Below are 17,187 nucleotides of genomic sequence, written 5' to 3' on the forward strand. Positions count from 1 at the left end.
AGATTGTACATCTTATTCTCCTGAACCAGATGACTATCATTAATTAAATCCCAGAATGGATAGTCAAAGGTTAGAGAAACAACAATTCCTCTTTATGAGGGTGGGTATATGGAACATCTGCCCGAAGAGTAGTTGAGGCAGGTACAAAAACAACATTGAAAATAAATTTGGACAGGCACGAAAGATTCAGAGAACTATGGGCCGAATTCAGGGAAATGGAACTAGCTTGGATAGGGAACATGGACAAGTAAGCTGAATGTTTTGTTTCCATGCTATAGGACTCTGATTTTATAGCGTCTGGTCAAATACTCTCAGGACATGGAATGCATGAGTTACACAGAGTAAACCTCTCTCTAGACTGAGTAAAATCTTGTCCTTCTGTTTATCTCTTAATCATGGTGTTCAAGTCACTCTTGGCTCAACACTAACACTGAGCAGGTCACCGGTTAATAGGTTGGCAAATTTAGTGAGATGGGAAGGTTCTACTGTAAATTGGGTTATTTGGAGAGTAGAGATCTCTTTGCATAGGGTTGCACACATTTCCAGGAGGGTCAACATTGGTTAGATGGAGTAAAACACTTTCTGCAGTGACCCGTCACATATTCTCAGGAGAGGGACCACATGGTTTGGATACAGAGTAAAGCTCCCTCCACACGGTCTCTTAGATGTGTCAGATTTAACTCAAGGAATTAATTCCTTACTGCCCCCAATAAATAGAGGACTGTGTAAATATTTTAATTACTTCAGAAATACACGTCTGCCTGAGAGAGAAACTTGATTTGTAAAGCGCAGGCTCCTAAAACCCAGATGTAAGAGGGAATGGGGGCAGAAGTCATTGGCACCTTTATCATTGGCACCAAAGTTACAAATTGACAGTGCAACTAGATGGTGTTTTGTTGCATTTGGTTGATCATGTACTGATTTTCAGTATACCATAGTTTTAGGATACAACACCAGCGATCAGCTGCAAGTAACAGAAATTGCAACCCATTTATATTAAAGCAGCACTAATACAGTTTATAATATCCCAGTTTTGCCTTTTTAATCGGTAAAACCAGTAGAAAATTAATATCTTAAGGATGTGTTTGACCTTTGAGCTATCCCCAACCTGTAATGTGTAGGGTTATGACACAGGTTTATCCTCTGCAAGGGCGCTGGATATATGGGACACATAATGAACATTCTCTGTCATGCAGCCTTCTGCACAAGTGCAAACAAATTAAAAAACCTGGGCAGCATTAAGATAATTGTGAAAATTTTCCAGAGGAAGGATCAAAAGAATCCAAAGAGCGAATGCACCTGCACTGTTTGTGTCAGCTATGCCTCAGTAGCTACCACTCATATCTGTGTTCAAGCATCACTCTAGGTATGTGGGTTGTTAATCCACTGCCATACTGAGGGATTGATCGCTGTCAGAGGGGCAGTACTGAGAAATGACTGCACAGTTGGCAGTCCATCACTCAGCCGTGAGAAGGACACTAGAGGAGGATCACTGCACTAACACATCAGCAGACTGGAGAAGCTGCTCCATTGTCAGAAAGGAACACATGTTCCACAGTCAGAAGGACTCTGTCGATGGGAAAGGTACGTTATTAAAGAACTGGTACTGTGGGTTATATTAGAACAATCTGTGTAGGAAGGAACTGCAGGTGCTGCTTTATACCAAAATTAGACATAAAGTGCTGGAGTACCTCAACAGGTCAGCCAGCATCTCTGGAGAGAAAGGATGGGTAACGATTCAGGTCGGAACCCTTCCTCAGTTTGAAGAAAACTTCCACCCCGAAACGTCCCCCATCCTTTCTCTCCAGAAATGCTGCCTGACCTGCTGAGTTACTCTCGCACTTGTGTCTATCTTCTTGTATTGGAACAATATTGACTCTTATACTCAATGCCCCAAACAATGAAGGCAAACATACCATATGCCTTTGTTACCATTAAAACTACTTGCATTGCCACTTTCTGCATTCTAAGGACTTGAATCCCAAGGTCTCTTTATACAGCAATGATGTTAAATGTCTTGCTATTAACTGTATACTTTCCCCTTACAATCGACCTCCCAAAGTGCAACACCTCACACTTGCTTGGATTCAACTCCATCTACCATGTCTCCGCTCATATCTGTAATTGATTTATATTTTGCTGTATCCTTTGACAGCATTCATCATTGTCCGAATCTCCATCAATTTTGGTATTGTCTGCAAACTTACTATCCAACCTATTTGCATTTTCATCCAAACCCTTGACATATATCATAAATGTAGGACATAAGGGCAGAGGTTGGCCATTCGGCCCATCGTGTCTGCCCTGCCACTCCACCTCTATCTTCCACCATGGGGGGAATCATCCACTCAGAATCCCAAGAGGCCAGATCTCCACTTGGTGAAATATACAACTTGGAGGCATAGCTTCAGAATAAGGCATCACCAATTTAAGTTGGAGATGAGGAGGAATTTCTTCTCCATGGTGAATCTCTGGAAAATCCTCTACCTAGAAATGGGTCGGGTTCTTGAACATATTCAAGGCAGAAATATATTATGTGAAGCAGGCACAAGAGTTCAAGACAAGATCAGGGAGGCCATGATAACGCTGAATTGAAGTCATGCTTGGTCGGCCCTATTGCCTACTATTTCAAAACAGAACTTCAATTATTCATAGGTTGCGAAAATGTAATAGTGAGATAGTGTTAGGATCGTATGTGAGTTGCTATTCATGATATACTCTGCAGTAACTGCACTGAACTGCTGTAGTGCATTTTGATAACGTGTTATGCTGAAGATGCAAGAAATGAACATGACCTTGAAGAATACAGGTGTGTTATTTTGAAGTACATTGAAATGACCTGCTCCTCCTCATCCAATGCTCTAGTTTGGTTCTTGGGGTACTGATTTCTTTGGGAAGCTTCAATGGCACTTTATTGTCACATGTACCCACCCAATCCCTAGCCCGAGGCCTCTCTCCGCTATGCCTCTACTCTCACCTTTGGGATTAGGGTCAAGAAAATATAGAGGAAAGGCCCTGCCTGCGTTAAACTTTCAAGGTCTGTAGTACTGTGTATGAAGTCGTGTTTGACAAAATTTTGCAGAGGTCATCCCTTGCACAAAACATACAAAACATACAAGGTAGGGCCGGAAACATGGCAACTTGTGTAATTTACTATTTAGACACTATTGTTCTTAAGTATGATTGTGCCTATGTATAGTAAGATTTTTACTGAACTGTACGCAAAAAAGAAATTTCACCATCCCTAGGTACATGTGACCTTGGTATTTACGGACCAGTTCACTGTAAATCATTTACTCTTTTGTGGATTCTGCATTTTAAGCGTGATACTTGCTCAAATCCATAGGTACTTTAATATTTTAAATTAAAATCATTAAAAAAAATACTCAGAGTTGATGGGTGCACTACTGAGACAAGGCTGATATCTTTGTAATTTGAGCATTTTGGGAGGTTGGTTTAGAGGTTCTCTGACAAAGTGACCAATGGTCATGGGAATGTCAGAAGCTGTTTAAAATGAAGGGTTGCATATTGACTAGAAGTTGTACGATACTGATGCATTTTGCAAAATCTAATTGAAACTGGATATTTTCAAATCACAGCTCAAAATACACAATGTTAACAATTAACTTGCTGCGTGCCAACAATCTGGCTGTAAAAATCTTGGAACCAGTCCATATTTACACTCTATGTTCAGCACAGCTGTCGGCCTCACATACACTACCACATTTTGTCTCGAATGTTAGTCATAACAGGCAAAAAAACTGATACTGTGTACTTCATTTGGGGTGAGGGGGTGGGGACAATGCACAGGACATGGAGGAAATGTCCTTCTGTCAGATACTAATGGCTCTGGGATCGGAGAACAACCCTTCTATGGCAGCCTGACCTTTGCTGTAGAAAGGAGTCAATGGGCACATTTAAAAAAGAAACATTCAATTTGCAAAGCATATTCAGCCAACAGTTTGTGTAACATGTGGTGAATATCGTGTCATTTACAGCCTCCTGTCTCCCCATCACAGTCTAATTCACCTTTCAGCAATGACTGAAAAGCATATTTTGAACCCAAAGTATGTTGGAATAGTGGCCCATGATGCTTCTTAAAGCTTTTCCAAAATTGATCAATCAAGCTTTCCCACATTTCCCTTTTTTCTCTTTGCGCTGGAATTTTCGAAGTCTTCTTGTCCACACATCTCGCCACTGGATGACAAGACTGTTTTTATCAGCCAGGAGACCTCCAAGCCTCTCAGACGTGCTGTCGAAGTTCCCCATCACCAGGTAGTTCTTGCTCATTTGGATTTTTGGGCACTTGCAAGCCAAGTCCTTCATATTGATCCACAAAGATTGGTCCGCCCGTTTGATCCTCTCGTCTCTGCTCTTATAAACTGATATGATATTCACAGTAAACTTTGCCCATTCACTCACTGTGTCCATATCCAGAACATTAACCTGAATGGCTGGGAAAGGTGAAAAAAGTCAGCTGTCAGATGTGACTCAGTCAGATTGTCAAGACATTAAGCAACTAATAACACGATTCACCAACATCTAAAAACAACTTCAGGAAAAATGTGGTATACAAGTGCATAGTTCCATTAAAATGGCAATGCAGATAGACAGATTGATGAAGAAGGTATATGGTAGAGGATTTGAGTACAGGAGCAAGGAAGTCCTTCTGCAGTTGTATAGGGTCCTGGTGAGACCACATCTGGAGTATTGTGTGCAGTTTTAGTCTCCTAATTTGAGGAAGGACGTCCTTGCTAATGAGGCAGTGCAGCATAGGTTCACGAGGTTAATCCCTGGGATGGAAGGACTGTCATCTGAGGAAAGATTGGAAAGACTAGGCTTGTATTCACTGGAGTTTAGAAAGATGAGAGGGGATCTTATAGAGACGTATAAAATCATAAAAGGACTAGACAAGCTAGATGCAGGAAAAATGTTCCCAATGTTGGGGGAGTCCAGAACCAGGGGACACAGTCTAAGAATAAAGGGGAGGCCATTTAAAACTGAGGTGAGAAGAAACTTATTCACCCAGAGAGTTGTGAATTTGTGGAATTCTCTGCCTCAGAAGGCGGCAGTGGAGGCAAATTCACTGGATGAGTTTAAAAGGGAGTTGGATAGAACTCGAGGGGCTACTGGAGTCATGGGATATGGAGAGAAGGCAGGCACAGGTTACTGTGTGTAGATGATCAGCCATGATCACAATGAATGGCGGTGCTGGCTCGAAGGGCCAAATGGCCTCCTCCTGCACCTATTTTCAATGTTTCAATGTATGCTTGCCTTCTTCTTCTTAGTGTGTGGGAATGTGTACGAGAGTTGGGATGTTATGTTAGATTGCACTTGGAATATTGTGTGCGGTTCTGGTCCCCATGCCAGAGAGGTGAAATCACCTAATCCATAACCATCCCTCGGGAATCACAGGAAATGATCGATACCCATCAATGGTCAGTCAAAGGGACTGATTGACATTCAGCTCTCTAATTCCATGGAATCACATGGACCAGTTGACACAGTGGTACATCAAAAGAGTTATAAGCCTATATCTTCTCACAGTGGGTCAGCAGCCTTCTGGAAATGTACACATCCAGGGTGTGAAATGAATATTTCTCAGCAGTGTTTGCCATGGAGAAAGACGTGGATGCAAAGAAATTTGGGGAAGTTAATAGTGATGTCTTGAAGAGAGTCCACATTGCAGGAGAGGAGGTGCTGGAAGTATTTAAATACATAAAGAAAGGTAGATAAATCCCTAGGAAATGATCAAGTGTACCCTGGGACATTGTGAAAAGCTAGAGAAGAAATTGTGGATCTGCTGGCAGAGATATTTGTATCATCGATTAGCATGGTCGAGCTGCTGGAATGCTGGAGGGAGGCTAATCGTGTGCCTCTATTGCGCAAAGGATAAGCCAAGGAACTACAGATCAGTGAGTCTAACATCAGTGATGGGAGTTATTGAAGTGAGTTTGAGACAAAGGACTACAGGGTACTTGGAATGACAAGGACTGATTGGGAATATTCTGCACAGCTTTGTGTGTGTGAAATCATGTCATAAATGTGAAATCGTTTTTTAAAGAAATGACCAAAAAGAGTGGTGATGGCAGTGTGGAACTTGTTGTCCACATGGACTTTAGTAAGGCCTTTGACAAGGTATGGCACACTAGGCTGGTTTCAGAAGGTTAGATCACATGGGATCCAGGGTGAGCTAGCCAAATGGATTTAAAAAAATAACGAAGGAGTCAGAGGGTGGTGGTTGAGGGTTGTTTTTCAGACCGGAGGCTTGCAAACAGTGTGTGCCACAGGGATCGGAGCTAGGATCACTGTTGTTTATCTACATTAATGAGTTGGTTAAGAAAGTAGGTGGGATGGTTGGTAATTTTGCAGATTAAACTAAAATTGGTGGTATAGTGAAAATGAAGAGGCTCATCTAAGATCACAATAGGTTCTTGCTCAACTGGACCAGAGGGCCAAGAAATAGCTGATGGAGTTTAATTCAGATGAATGCAAGATTTTGCACTTTGCTAAGACAGATTTGCTTAGAACTAACACAGTGAATGTTAGGGCACAGGGCACTGGAGAGTGTTGACGAACGGAGAGAATGAGGGTTGCCATAAAAGTGGCAGCACAGGTCGACAGAGTGATGAAGAAGGTGCTTGGCATGCTTGCTTTTATAAGTCAGTGTATCGAGTACAGGAGTTGGAATGTCACGTTACAGCTGTATTGGATAAGGCCACATTTGGAGTCTTGCAGGGAGTTCTGGTTACTCTGCTATAGGAAGGACGTCACTGTGGAACAGCATCCCTCTCCCCATCAGAACTGCCCCCTCCATCGACTCCTTTAAGTCCAGGCTCAAAACCTATTTCTACTCCCTAGCGTTTGAGGCTCATTGAGGAGGCGCTGTGAACTGTTTGCGTGCTACTGTATGTTTCATTTTTTTCCCTTAGTACCTAATCAGATGTACAGCACTTTGGTCAACGTGGGTTGTTTTTAAATGTGCTATACAAATAAAATTGACTTGACTTGACTTGACTTGATTAAACTGGAAAGGGTGATAAAATATTTATGAAAATGTTACCAGATCTAGTCTTGAGTTATAAAAAGTTATGTAAGGTGTTTTCTCCTTGGAGCATAGAAGTTGAGGGGTGACCTTGCAAAGCTTTATAACATCATGAGGGCACAGATAAGGTGAATAGCCACATTCTTTCCCCGCGGTAGAGGAGTCTAATACCACAGGGCATAGGTTTAAGGTTACTGGGGAAAGATTTAAAAAGGACTTGGGGAATATCTTTTTCACAGAGAGAAGTGTGTATATAGAAGAAAGTAATAGAAGCGGGTACACTTACAATATTTAAAAGACATTCAGATAGGTACTTGGATAGGGAAGGATTGGTGGAATATGGACCAGGTACAAGCAAATGGAATACTTTCAATTGGGCAGCTTTATAAGGAGGGTCAAGTTAGACCAAAGGCCCTGTTTCTCATGGAGTTATACAGTCAAACAGCGTGGAAACTTGCCCACACCGACCAACATGTCCCATCTACAGAAGTCCCACTTGCCTGCATCTAAACCAGTCCTATCCATGTACCTGTCGAATTGTTTCTTAAATGGCCTGATAGTCCCTGCCTCAACTACCGCCTCTGGCAGCTTGCTCCATAAACCCACCACCCTTTGTGTTTCTGTGTTGTGTAGTTCTATGATTCTGTGACTCTGAAGCACTTTTGAAGAATGATGAGCTTAGTCCCAAACCACTAATACCCTCGCAAATTTTCCCATCTACCAATTACTTCTCGATAAATAAAACCTAGGAATTTGCTTATAGAGAATCACAGGAACGATCATGGTCTATCTGTGGGCAATCGTAACAACTAACCCATGTCCACCGATGAGGAATCGCCTGATTCATATCCATCCCCGGTGTCATCAAAGGCATTCCTGGCGTCGTCAAAATTCATTCCATTGCAATGAAAGGTCCTGGCCCTGAAACTATTTCTCTTTTTACAGATGCTGTCTGGCCTGCTCATTGTTTCTGTAATTTTCTGTTTTATTTTATCTCTGGGGAATCATAGGAACTAATTGATATTATAGAGTATACAGCACAGAAACGGGCCCGTCGGACTAACTCATCCACGCCGACCAAGTTGCCTACCTGAGCTGGTCAATAGACAATAGGCAATAGACAATAGGTGCAGGAATAGGCCATTCAGCCCTTCGAGCCAGCACCGCCATTCAATGCGATCGTGGCTGATCACTCTCAATCAGTACCCCGTTCCTGCCTTCTCCCCATACCCCCTCACTCCGCTATCCTTAAGAGCTCTATCCAGCTCTCTCTTGAAAGCATCCAACGAACTGGCCTCCACTGCCTTCTGAGGCAGAGAATTCCACACCTTCACCACTCTCTGACTGAAAAAGTTCTTCCTCATCTCCGTTCTAAATGGCCTACCCCTTATTCTTAAACTGTGGCCCCTGGTTCTGGACTCCCCCAACATTGGGAACATGTTTCCTGCCTCTAATGTGTCCAATCCCCTAATTATCTTATATGTTTCAATAAGATCCCCCCTCATCCTTCTAAATTCCAGTGTATACAAGCCCAATCGCTCCAGCCTTTCAACATACGACAGTCCCGCCATTCCGGGAATTAACCTAGTGAACCTACGCTGCACGCCCTCAATAGCAAGAATATCCTTCCTCAAATTTGGAGACCAAAACTGCACACAGTACTCCAGGTGCGGTCTCACCAGGGCCCGGTACAACTGTAGAAGGACCTCTTTGCTCCTATACTCAACTCCTCTTGTTACGAAGGCCAACATTCCATTGGCTTTCTTCACTGCCTGCTGTACCTGCATGCTTCCTTTCATTGACTGATGCACTAGGACGCCCAGATGTCGTTGAACTCCCCCTCCTCCTAACTTGACACCATTCAGATAATAATCTGCCTTTCTATTCTTACTTCCAAAGTGAATAACCTCACACTTATCTACATTAAACTGCATCTGCCATGTATCCCGCCCACTCACACAACCTGTCCAAGTCACCCTGCAGCCTTATTGCATCTTCCTCACAATTCACACTACCCCCCAGCTTAGTATCATCTGCAAATTTGCTAATGGTACTTTTAATCCCTTCGTCTAAGTCATTAATGTATATCGTAAATAGCTGGGGTCCCAGCACCGAACCTTGCGGTACCCCACTGGTCACTGCCTGCCATTCCGAAAGGGACCCATTTATCCCCACTCTTTGCTTTCTGTCTGTCAACCAATTCATGTACCTGTCCAAACACTTTTTAAATGTTGTAATTGGACCCACCTCTCCGGCGTCCTCTAGCAGCTCTTTCCACACACCCACCACTAACATTTTCCTCGGCTGCAGTGTTTAGAACCAGAAAGCACAGGTTCTGTTAGGGGTTGGCTATTCATGACAAGGATGAAACTTAATTCCCCGAGGTAAGTGAATCTTCAAAATTTTCTCCAGAGCTGAATATTAAAGGCAGAAATGAATCGATATAGAATTCTGGGAGAATTAAAAGATATGGTGTTAATGCAGAAAAGAGGTGCTGAGGTAAAACATCAGGAACAAACTCATTGAATGTCAGATAGGCATCAGCTGTGGTTTTTACATTCAGTCGCAGAGGGAATTACCAGATTGGTATCCATCCCAGGGGTGTCACCTTAATCATAACCAAACAAGGAGAAATCACAAGTAATGATCTACGTGGATAGGAAAGGTTTAGAGGGATATGGGCCAAATATAGGCCGGTGTGACTAGCGGAGATCTTGGTTGGCATGGATGAGTTGAGCTGTGGAGCTTCTTTCCGTGTTGCATGGGTTTATGTCTTTATGACACTCCTTTAGTCTAGGATCCCAGAGAAAGTGGAGATCAGCCATTGTGCTAAGTGTTTTAATTTAGGATGTAAAAGTTTGTGGGAGATTTGAGATTACCGTAGTCTTTCTTGCAGTATTTTTTCATGTTAATCTTCAAGTTGCCTTTCACAGGTTTGCAGTATGATTCACAATCTGTGAATTAGAAAAAGGAATGTGATGATGAAACAATATACGATAAAAGGTAAGTTAGATAGCATATAGGGAGAGAATACTGGAGTCAAAATTACCGGCCAATGCCCTCTCATCATTATCCACTAATCAATAACCGTAACATTATTCCATTCCCATCATACAAACTTAAACAATGACGACACAGAGGTGGAAGGAGATGGATGATGTAAGATGATGTCCAGACATCAACATCCCTCGATGTCAGCAAAACAAAGAGCTAGTCATCAACTTCAGGAAGTAAGTTAAAGTACACAGCCCAGTCTACATCAATGGTACTGATGATAGTCAAGAGCTTCAAGTTCCTAGGTCTACATCTCACCAACAATTTGACCTGGTCCAACCACATCAATGCCAAGGCCAAGAAATTACACCAATGCCTTAACTTCAATACGAAATTTGCATGTCTCCAAGAACTCTTACCAATTTGCAGAGATGCAACATAGAAAGCATTCTGTCTGGATTTGGTTTGGCAACTGCTCTGCCTCCCTTTTGCAACTGGATCCTTGACTTCCAAAACGGCAGACCTCAATCAGTGAGGATAGGTAACAACATCTCCTCACTGACCATCAACACAGGTGAATCTCCTTGCTGTGTGCTTAGCCCCCTGCTCTACTCACTTGACACACATGATTTGTGGCTAGGTAGTGCTCCAAAGACAACTATAAATTCGCCAATGACACCACTGTGCTTGGCTGAATGAATTGCCAATGGTGGAAATGAGTCAGTGAAAAGGGGAGAGATAAAACTAGTGGTTGAGTGTTGCCACACCTCTCGCCCAAATTCAACAAGACCAAAGAACTAATTGTTGATTTTAGAAATGCGCTCGGAGGACCAAGTGCTAGATTTAATTGGTGGGTCGATAATGGAGATAAATCGCAACCTCAAATTCCTAGATTCAACATCTCAGTTTATCTGTCCTGGGCTCAGAACATAGATAGAATCACTAAGAAAGTGCACTATCTTCCTTGGAAGGCGTCCTGACTGGTTGCACCATGACCTTCCAGGGCGACAAAAGGCTGTAGGGTGTGGTGGACTCAGCATAGTCCATCTATGGCACAATCCTCCCCACCATCAAAAGCATCTACATGTGGTGCAGCTTCAAGACTTCACCTGCACTTCATGTTGCCTCAGCAACCTAATCAAGGAGTAGGAAAGAACTGCAGATACTGGTTTAAATGGAAGATAGACACAAAACTCAGCGGGACAGGCAGCATCTCTGGAGAGAAGGAATGGGTGACATTTCGGGTCGGGACTGAAGAAGGGTCTCGACCCGAAACGTCACCAATTCCTTCTCTCCCGAGATGCTGCCTGTCCTGCTGAGTTACTCCAGCATTTTGTGTTTATAATCAAGAAGTATAACTTGACTGGACAGCATGCAAATAAAATGTTTCACTATATCTTGGCACATGTAACAATAAATCATTCCCAATACCACGTGCATATCTGGTGTATCTAGAAATCTATTGATCAATTTCTTAGAAATATTCAGTAGCTTGGCCATTACAACTCTCTGTGATAACATTTCTATGCCCTCTGATGACAAAATTTCTCCTCATCTCATTGTAAATCTCTTGCACTGTAACTTTTTATTTTAGATAACTTAGTCAGGGGAAATATCCTTCTGGCTTGCAGTCTGTCTAGCCCTGTCAGAATTTTGTTTTGATTCGATGCCATGTCATTCTTCTGAAGTCCAGTGAAGGCAAACTGAGTTAACTTAAACTCTCCTCATAAGGCAGATCCTGCAAGCCAAGAATCCATTGGTAAATCTTCACATCCTCTATGCCAAATGTATATTTTCTTTGGTGAATAGACCAAAATCACACTCAATAGTACAATTATAGATTACCAAGGCCCCGTGTAATTCTAGCAAGATATCCCTGTTCCTGCATTCAAATCCTGTCGTCCTAGGGCCAACTTAACCACTTAATTTTCCTTTTTAACCACTTTCTTCACCTACATGTTTGTTTTCAGTGTACAAGAACACTCAAGTCTCTTTATACATCAATACTTCATAATCAACACAATTTGCTTTTCCCATTGAAGCTCAATCTGTCTACGTTGTCTTAGAAACCTCTGCATCTATCTTACATTTCTCAATTTCACCCAGTTTAATGTCACTGACAAACTTTGAAATCTCACATTGTTTCTTAAACCAAAACAGGCCAAGCATTGGTTCCCACAATCGTCCACTACATCACTGCTTGCCATATCAAAAAGGCCCCTTTTATCCCTACTCTATTTCATGTCTGCCAATCTATGTTTAATCCATGCCAATACTTGTCTCAATACCTTGAACTTTAACTTCACACACTGCGTGGGACTTCACAACAACATTCTGAAAATCGAAACACACCTCATTCACTGTTCCACCTGTCTGTTCTACCAGTAATACTCTCAAAAGTCTTATGGCTTTGATAAACTTGCTTTCCCTTACAGAAATCTGTGTTAGCATTATGCAGTTCTGTTGATATTTTCTGAGCGTCCTGTTATCTCTGTCTTTATAATAGGCTTTCTCTGAGGTTGAATTTATACTTCATCTCTGGCTTAGTGTTGAGAATATCACTGTATCATTGCTGCTCTGGTCACAAAGACACACTGCCCTAAACTCCCAGAGCTCACTATGTTCAACTCCTACTCCTGTATCTCCACCTGCCACATCATTCCTTTCCTGATTATTTCTCCCTGTTGTCAATAATACCTTGACCATCCCTCCATTAGAGCAGATAACAGTTGTAGCTCTTCACACTTGTTTTGCAGCTAGCAGTAATAACTGGTCTATAATTATTCTCAGTGAACATTTTTAAAAACAATATGCCGTTGTTATTTTTCTCCTCTGAAAAAGTTGCAGTTTCCTGGTGTACATTAGGCACTATAACTGCATCTTTTGTTTGAGGTTTTAGCACTGAGTCTGCAGATCTTTTCATGGCCATTTCACAATGTTTGCTAAGCTTTCGTCACTATTAATTACAGGACTTTTCGCTGATAATTTGTCATTAAGAAGGTCAATGCTGCATTAAGTGAAATGAGAGCAAGTGATTGATTACTTGACAGTTCCTTCTTTTACTGCTTGTAAGGCTGCAGGCTTCTGATGTGTGTGATGTGGCCCTACCATATCTTTCAGCTGAATCCAATTTGGCATCCATAATCCTTCAGAGAGTTCCACTGTTCATAAGTTTATAAGTCATGGGAGCAGAATGAATCCGTTCGGCCCATCAAGTCTACTCAGCCATTCAATTATGGCTGATCTATCTTTCCCTCTCAACCCCATTATCCTGTTTTCTCCCCATAACCCTTGATACCTTTACCAATCACAAAACTGTCAATCCCCATCTTAAAAATGCCCCATTTCTCAGCCTTCACAGCCATATGTGGCAATGAATTTTGTTCCTTCACAAGGTTGGCATTCTACCTCCACTTCTCTTGCAATGTGATTTCATTCTCTCCATGGACAGAGTTGAAATCTGAAGCTGGCCCATTTTTCTAATTATCTAAAGAATCTTCAAGTGAAAGAGAGCAGTCTGGTTGCCAACAGTGATGGAAGGTGAGGGAGGCATTGCATTGTAGTTCTAGGCCTTTATAGGGGGGACATAACAAAATTGTCTTTATACCTAAATATTGTGCATGCAATGTTCTATTTGAACTGTTTATTCATTATTTAATTTTAAATTAAAATTATGCTGGTAATTCAAATTCTTGCATGACTGAATTTAACATTGGCCAGGTTATGATGTTGCTCACACCAACAATGCAAAGGCAGATAAAACTTGTTGCAGTCGTTCAGATAATTCCCTTTCTAATGGCAAATGACTGCAGCCTATTGCATGCATTCATCCATTCTCTGCACTAATGTTGCTTGACTTATGCTATTGATCATGACCTTGGTGGGCTGTCTGCTGATATCTGGCAAAGTGAATCCCTAAGAATGAAGGAGAATGAGAGCTTTCAGGATACGTGACATTGACGACGAGGAAATTCTGAAACCTGTATCAAACTAAAGTGTGCTGCTGGGAGGGCTGCCTGCACGATTCTTCTTGAATACAGAGTCGAAGCAGCTTCTCTAATGTCACAGTGAACAGCAAACTGTGAGATTAGAAGACAACAAGAACTTTACAATGCATGGAAACAGCCTGAAGAGGGATTTAAAGTGGGCTGCTGTAGTTTCCTACTTTGAGTTGCGCTGCCTTATAATTGTCATACCATTGGAGCTCATGGCCTGATGGTGACATGCCTGCAAGATGATTAACATCACTGGGTACATGTCTGACATTGGAAACATGCCAGATGCACCCCTGTAGATCACGGCCAGGGGCACCCGATTGAATTTTGCAATGGAAGTGATCTGGAAATGCTCAAAATAGCAATTTACTCTGAATTAGATTGATTTTACCGCTAATAGTGCTGAAAAAGCTTGTGTTAAAATCTAACCTCGAGGTGTGCATTTCAACAATTTAAGAAAGATTACATTGCAGGGCTTCACTCTGCCTCTAACTGTGTGTCCTTGATCTTGGAGGTGTCATGTCAATGTCGTGGGTTGTGGCTGGTGGGTGCAGCACAAACAGGCTGTGTCTGGCCAGTGTACTGCAGCATGGCTGTGCTGGTCAGTGTGGTGTGCAGTGGGCTGTCCTTGGTCTGAGCAGCACTAAACGGCATGGTCAGTGCCGAACAGAAAGAGCTTTGCCTGGTCAGTGCAGCTGAGACATGTCAGGTATGAGCAGCCAGGATCACGAGACTCCCTTGAAACGTATCTGGATATAGGAGTACACTTAAATAGGAAATTAGGAGAGTAAAAATAAGCCATTAAATATCCCTACATACACAGGTTTGCATGCGCACGCACACACGAAAGAATACGGTATAATAATCCTTATATTCTTTGCAAATTATAGTACAATAAACCTCTGTACAATACAATATAATAAACCTCACATATTCTCTATGACACAAATAAATATTGCATTAACTATACATTATAGTATAATACATTTTGCTTATTTCTTATATATTACAGAATAATTTCACACATTTTTAGGTCACACATACAATAACATATGATATAATAGACCACATATTCTCTGAAAATAAGATACAAATAGAATCATTCTATATAAAGTACATGTTTTGCACACGTCCTGTGTAATAGTTTCATAACTCCCACAATACGGTATTATTATTTTAACATATATTCTGATCAATATAAGAGAAATCTTATGCAATCTATGTAATATGGAATAACCTTCACATTCTCCATATTATCATATGGTATAAAAATCAAACTATTTTCTGTATATGGTGACATTGCATAAACATCAGACTTTGCACATTACAGAATATGTTCACGCACAGAAAGATAATGGACAGTAGTAACCTGTTATGCACAATAAGCAAGGTATAATAGATCTTACATCCTCTGAAAAAGATATCATAAATCACAGATGCATAATTACTGACTGTACAATACAGTATAAGCCTCATATGCTCCCAATGCAATACACTTCTACAATTGCCATGACCACACAATGCAGTATAAATATTGCCTGTTTCTCACACAGACACAAAGACAAACTGAACAAAGCTATATAATCATGTGCATCCTATGTTCAATACATTATACTAGTGCAATATTGGGTAATAAACCTCATGCGTTGTGTACAGCACAGTATAATAAATCTCACAGCCTCAGTACAAAACTACACACAAAACTGAGAAAACTATCGATCTCAAACACATTCAGGAGTTGTACTTTGCCATGTCTACCTGGCCTTGAAATCTTTCACGAGTCACTTCTCGTAAATAGTTCTATCCCCCACAATAATATTATTCACTTCTCCCACAAAAAAGATTAAATATTTCAAACTCTTGGGTGCTGGTCATATCGTTAAATAAGAGAAATTTTTCTTGTCCGCCAAGCGTAAAGCAAAAAAATCATTTTTACTGTTTGTACTTTGTGCACAGTTTGACTTCATCTACAGAGTACAATGTGGTCATTCACACAGCTTTCTCTAGCCAGATATGGTGAGCAGGTGTACCTTAGGAATGTAGGCATAAAATAACAATAGTCTGGGCCAAGGTATGCTCCGAAATTGGGTAACTCTTTCTCTGAAACTTGAATAAGCGTATAGGAAATTATAAGAAATGCAACACATGTTGAACAGGTGCTGATCTACACAAGATTAAACACCTAAGAAGCTGTGGCAGTGTTGTGTCAATACATTCCTCACACACTCACTGAGAGTTAGTTGTGCTGTCCTCAGCTGTGCCTCAGAGTTAGAGATGTGAAATATTCTTCTTCAACAGGGTGAGGACTTGTTTTCACTCCAGCATTTTGATGAGTGGAAGACACCTTGCATGATGCCTTTTAAAGTGGGATGGCCACAACTTACCTGATGCTACATGGCCTCAGCAGAGTGAGATATTTTTCCAAAAGCAAGGGAAGATGATTGGAGACTACCCTGGACTACATGTGAATGCAGTCTCAAACTTGCACATCAACAAAATACTTTTGCCCAGAGCCCCCCTTAACTGCCCATGATAGTCCTTTCCCTACAGTAGATTTGTCAATCATGATTTCCCTTTGAAAAACTATGCTGACTGATCTTGCCACTCTCCCCTTGATGTTCTGCTTTAAATTTGACACAGAATATTTTTTGACTGTAGCATTGTCTTCACATCTCAGGTTAACCAGTCTATAACTTCCTGAAGATTGGGCAAAAATGCTGGAGTAATGCAGCATGTCAGGCAGCATGTCTTCAGAAAAGGAATGGGTGACGTTTCCGATCAAAGCTTGAGGTTAAATAAGTTGAGGCAGCATGTCTGGAGAAAAGGAATGGGTGATGTTTCCCGATCAAAGCTTGATCGTCTCCACATAAGATTGTCCCCACATAAGATTGTCCCCACATCTCAGGTTAACCAGTCTATAACTTCCTGAAGATAGACACAAAATGCTGGAGTAACGCAGCATGTCACGCAGCATGTCTTGAGAAAAGGAACGGGTGACGTTTCCGATCAAAGCTTGAGGTTAAATAAGTTGGGTCTCTATTCTTTGCAGTTTAAAGAATGGTGGTAGAATCTTCTTAAGGCATGTCATCGATGGCCATAAGGATATGGATTTGAGGCCTGGTAAGTCACAAGTCATGATCATACCGAATGGCA

The 17,187-nt window shown here is 41.5% G+C and overlaps 1 protein-coding gene across 1 annotated transcript in view; it reads right to left on the reverse strand.

The window, feature by feature from the left end:
- Positions 1-1,809: 1,809 nt before the first annotated feature.
- LOC144604274 (netrin-3-like) overlaps positions 1,810-17,187 on the reverse strand; it is a 111,748-nt gene continuing 96,370 nt past the window's right edge. Inside the window, exons 6-7 of the mRNA XM_078418514.1 lie at positions 9,925-9,999; positions 1,810-4,454 (exon numbers count right to left, since the gene is read on the reverse strand). Of these exons, the coding sequence (XP_078274640.1) occupies positions 4,123-4,454; positions 9,925-9,999 (407 nt within the window). The 3' untranslated portion in view covers positions 1,810-4,122. The remainder of the gene's footprint in view (positions 4,455-9,924; positions 10,000-17,187) is intronic.

The sequence above is a fragment of the Rhinoraja longicauda genome, chromosome 21 (assembly GCF_053455715.1).
Source record: "Rhinoraja longicauda isolate Sanriku21f chromosome 21, sRhiLon1.1, whole genome shotgun sequence".
In the NCBI taxonomy this organism is placed as follows: domain Eukaryota; kingdom Metazoa; phylum Chordata; class Chondrichthyes; order Rajiformes; family Arhynchobatidae; genus Rhinoraja; species Rhinoraja longicauda.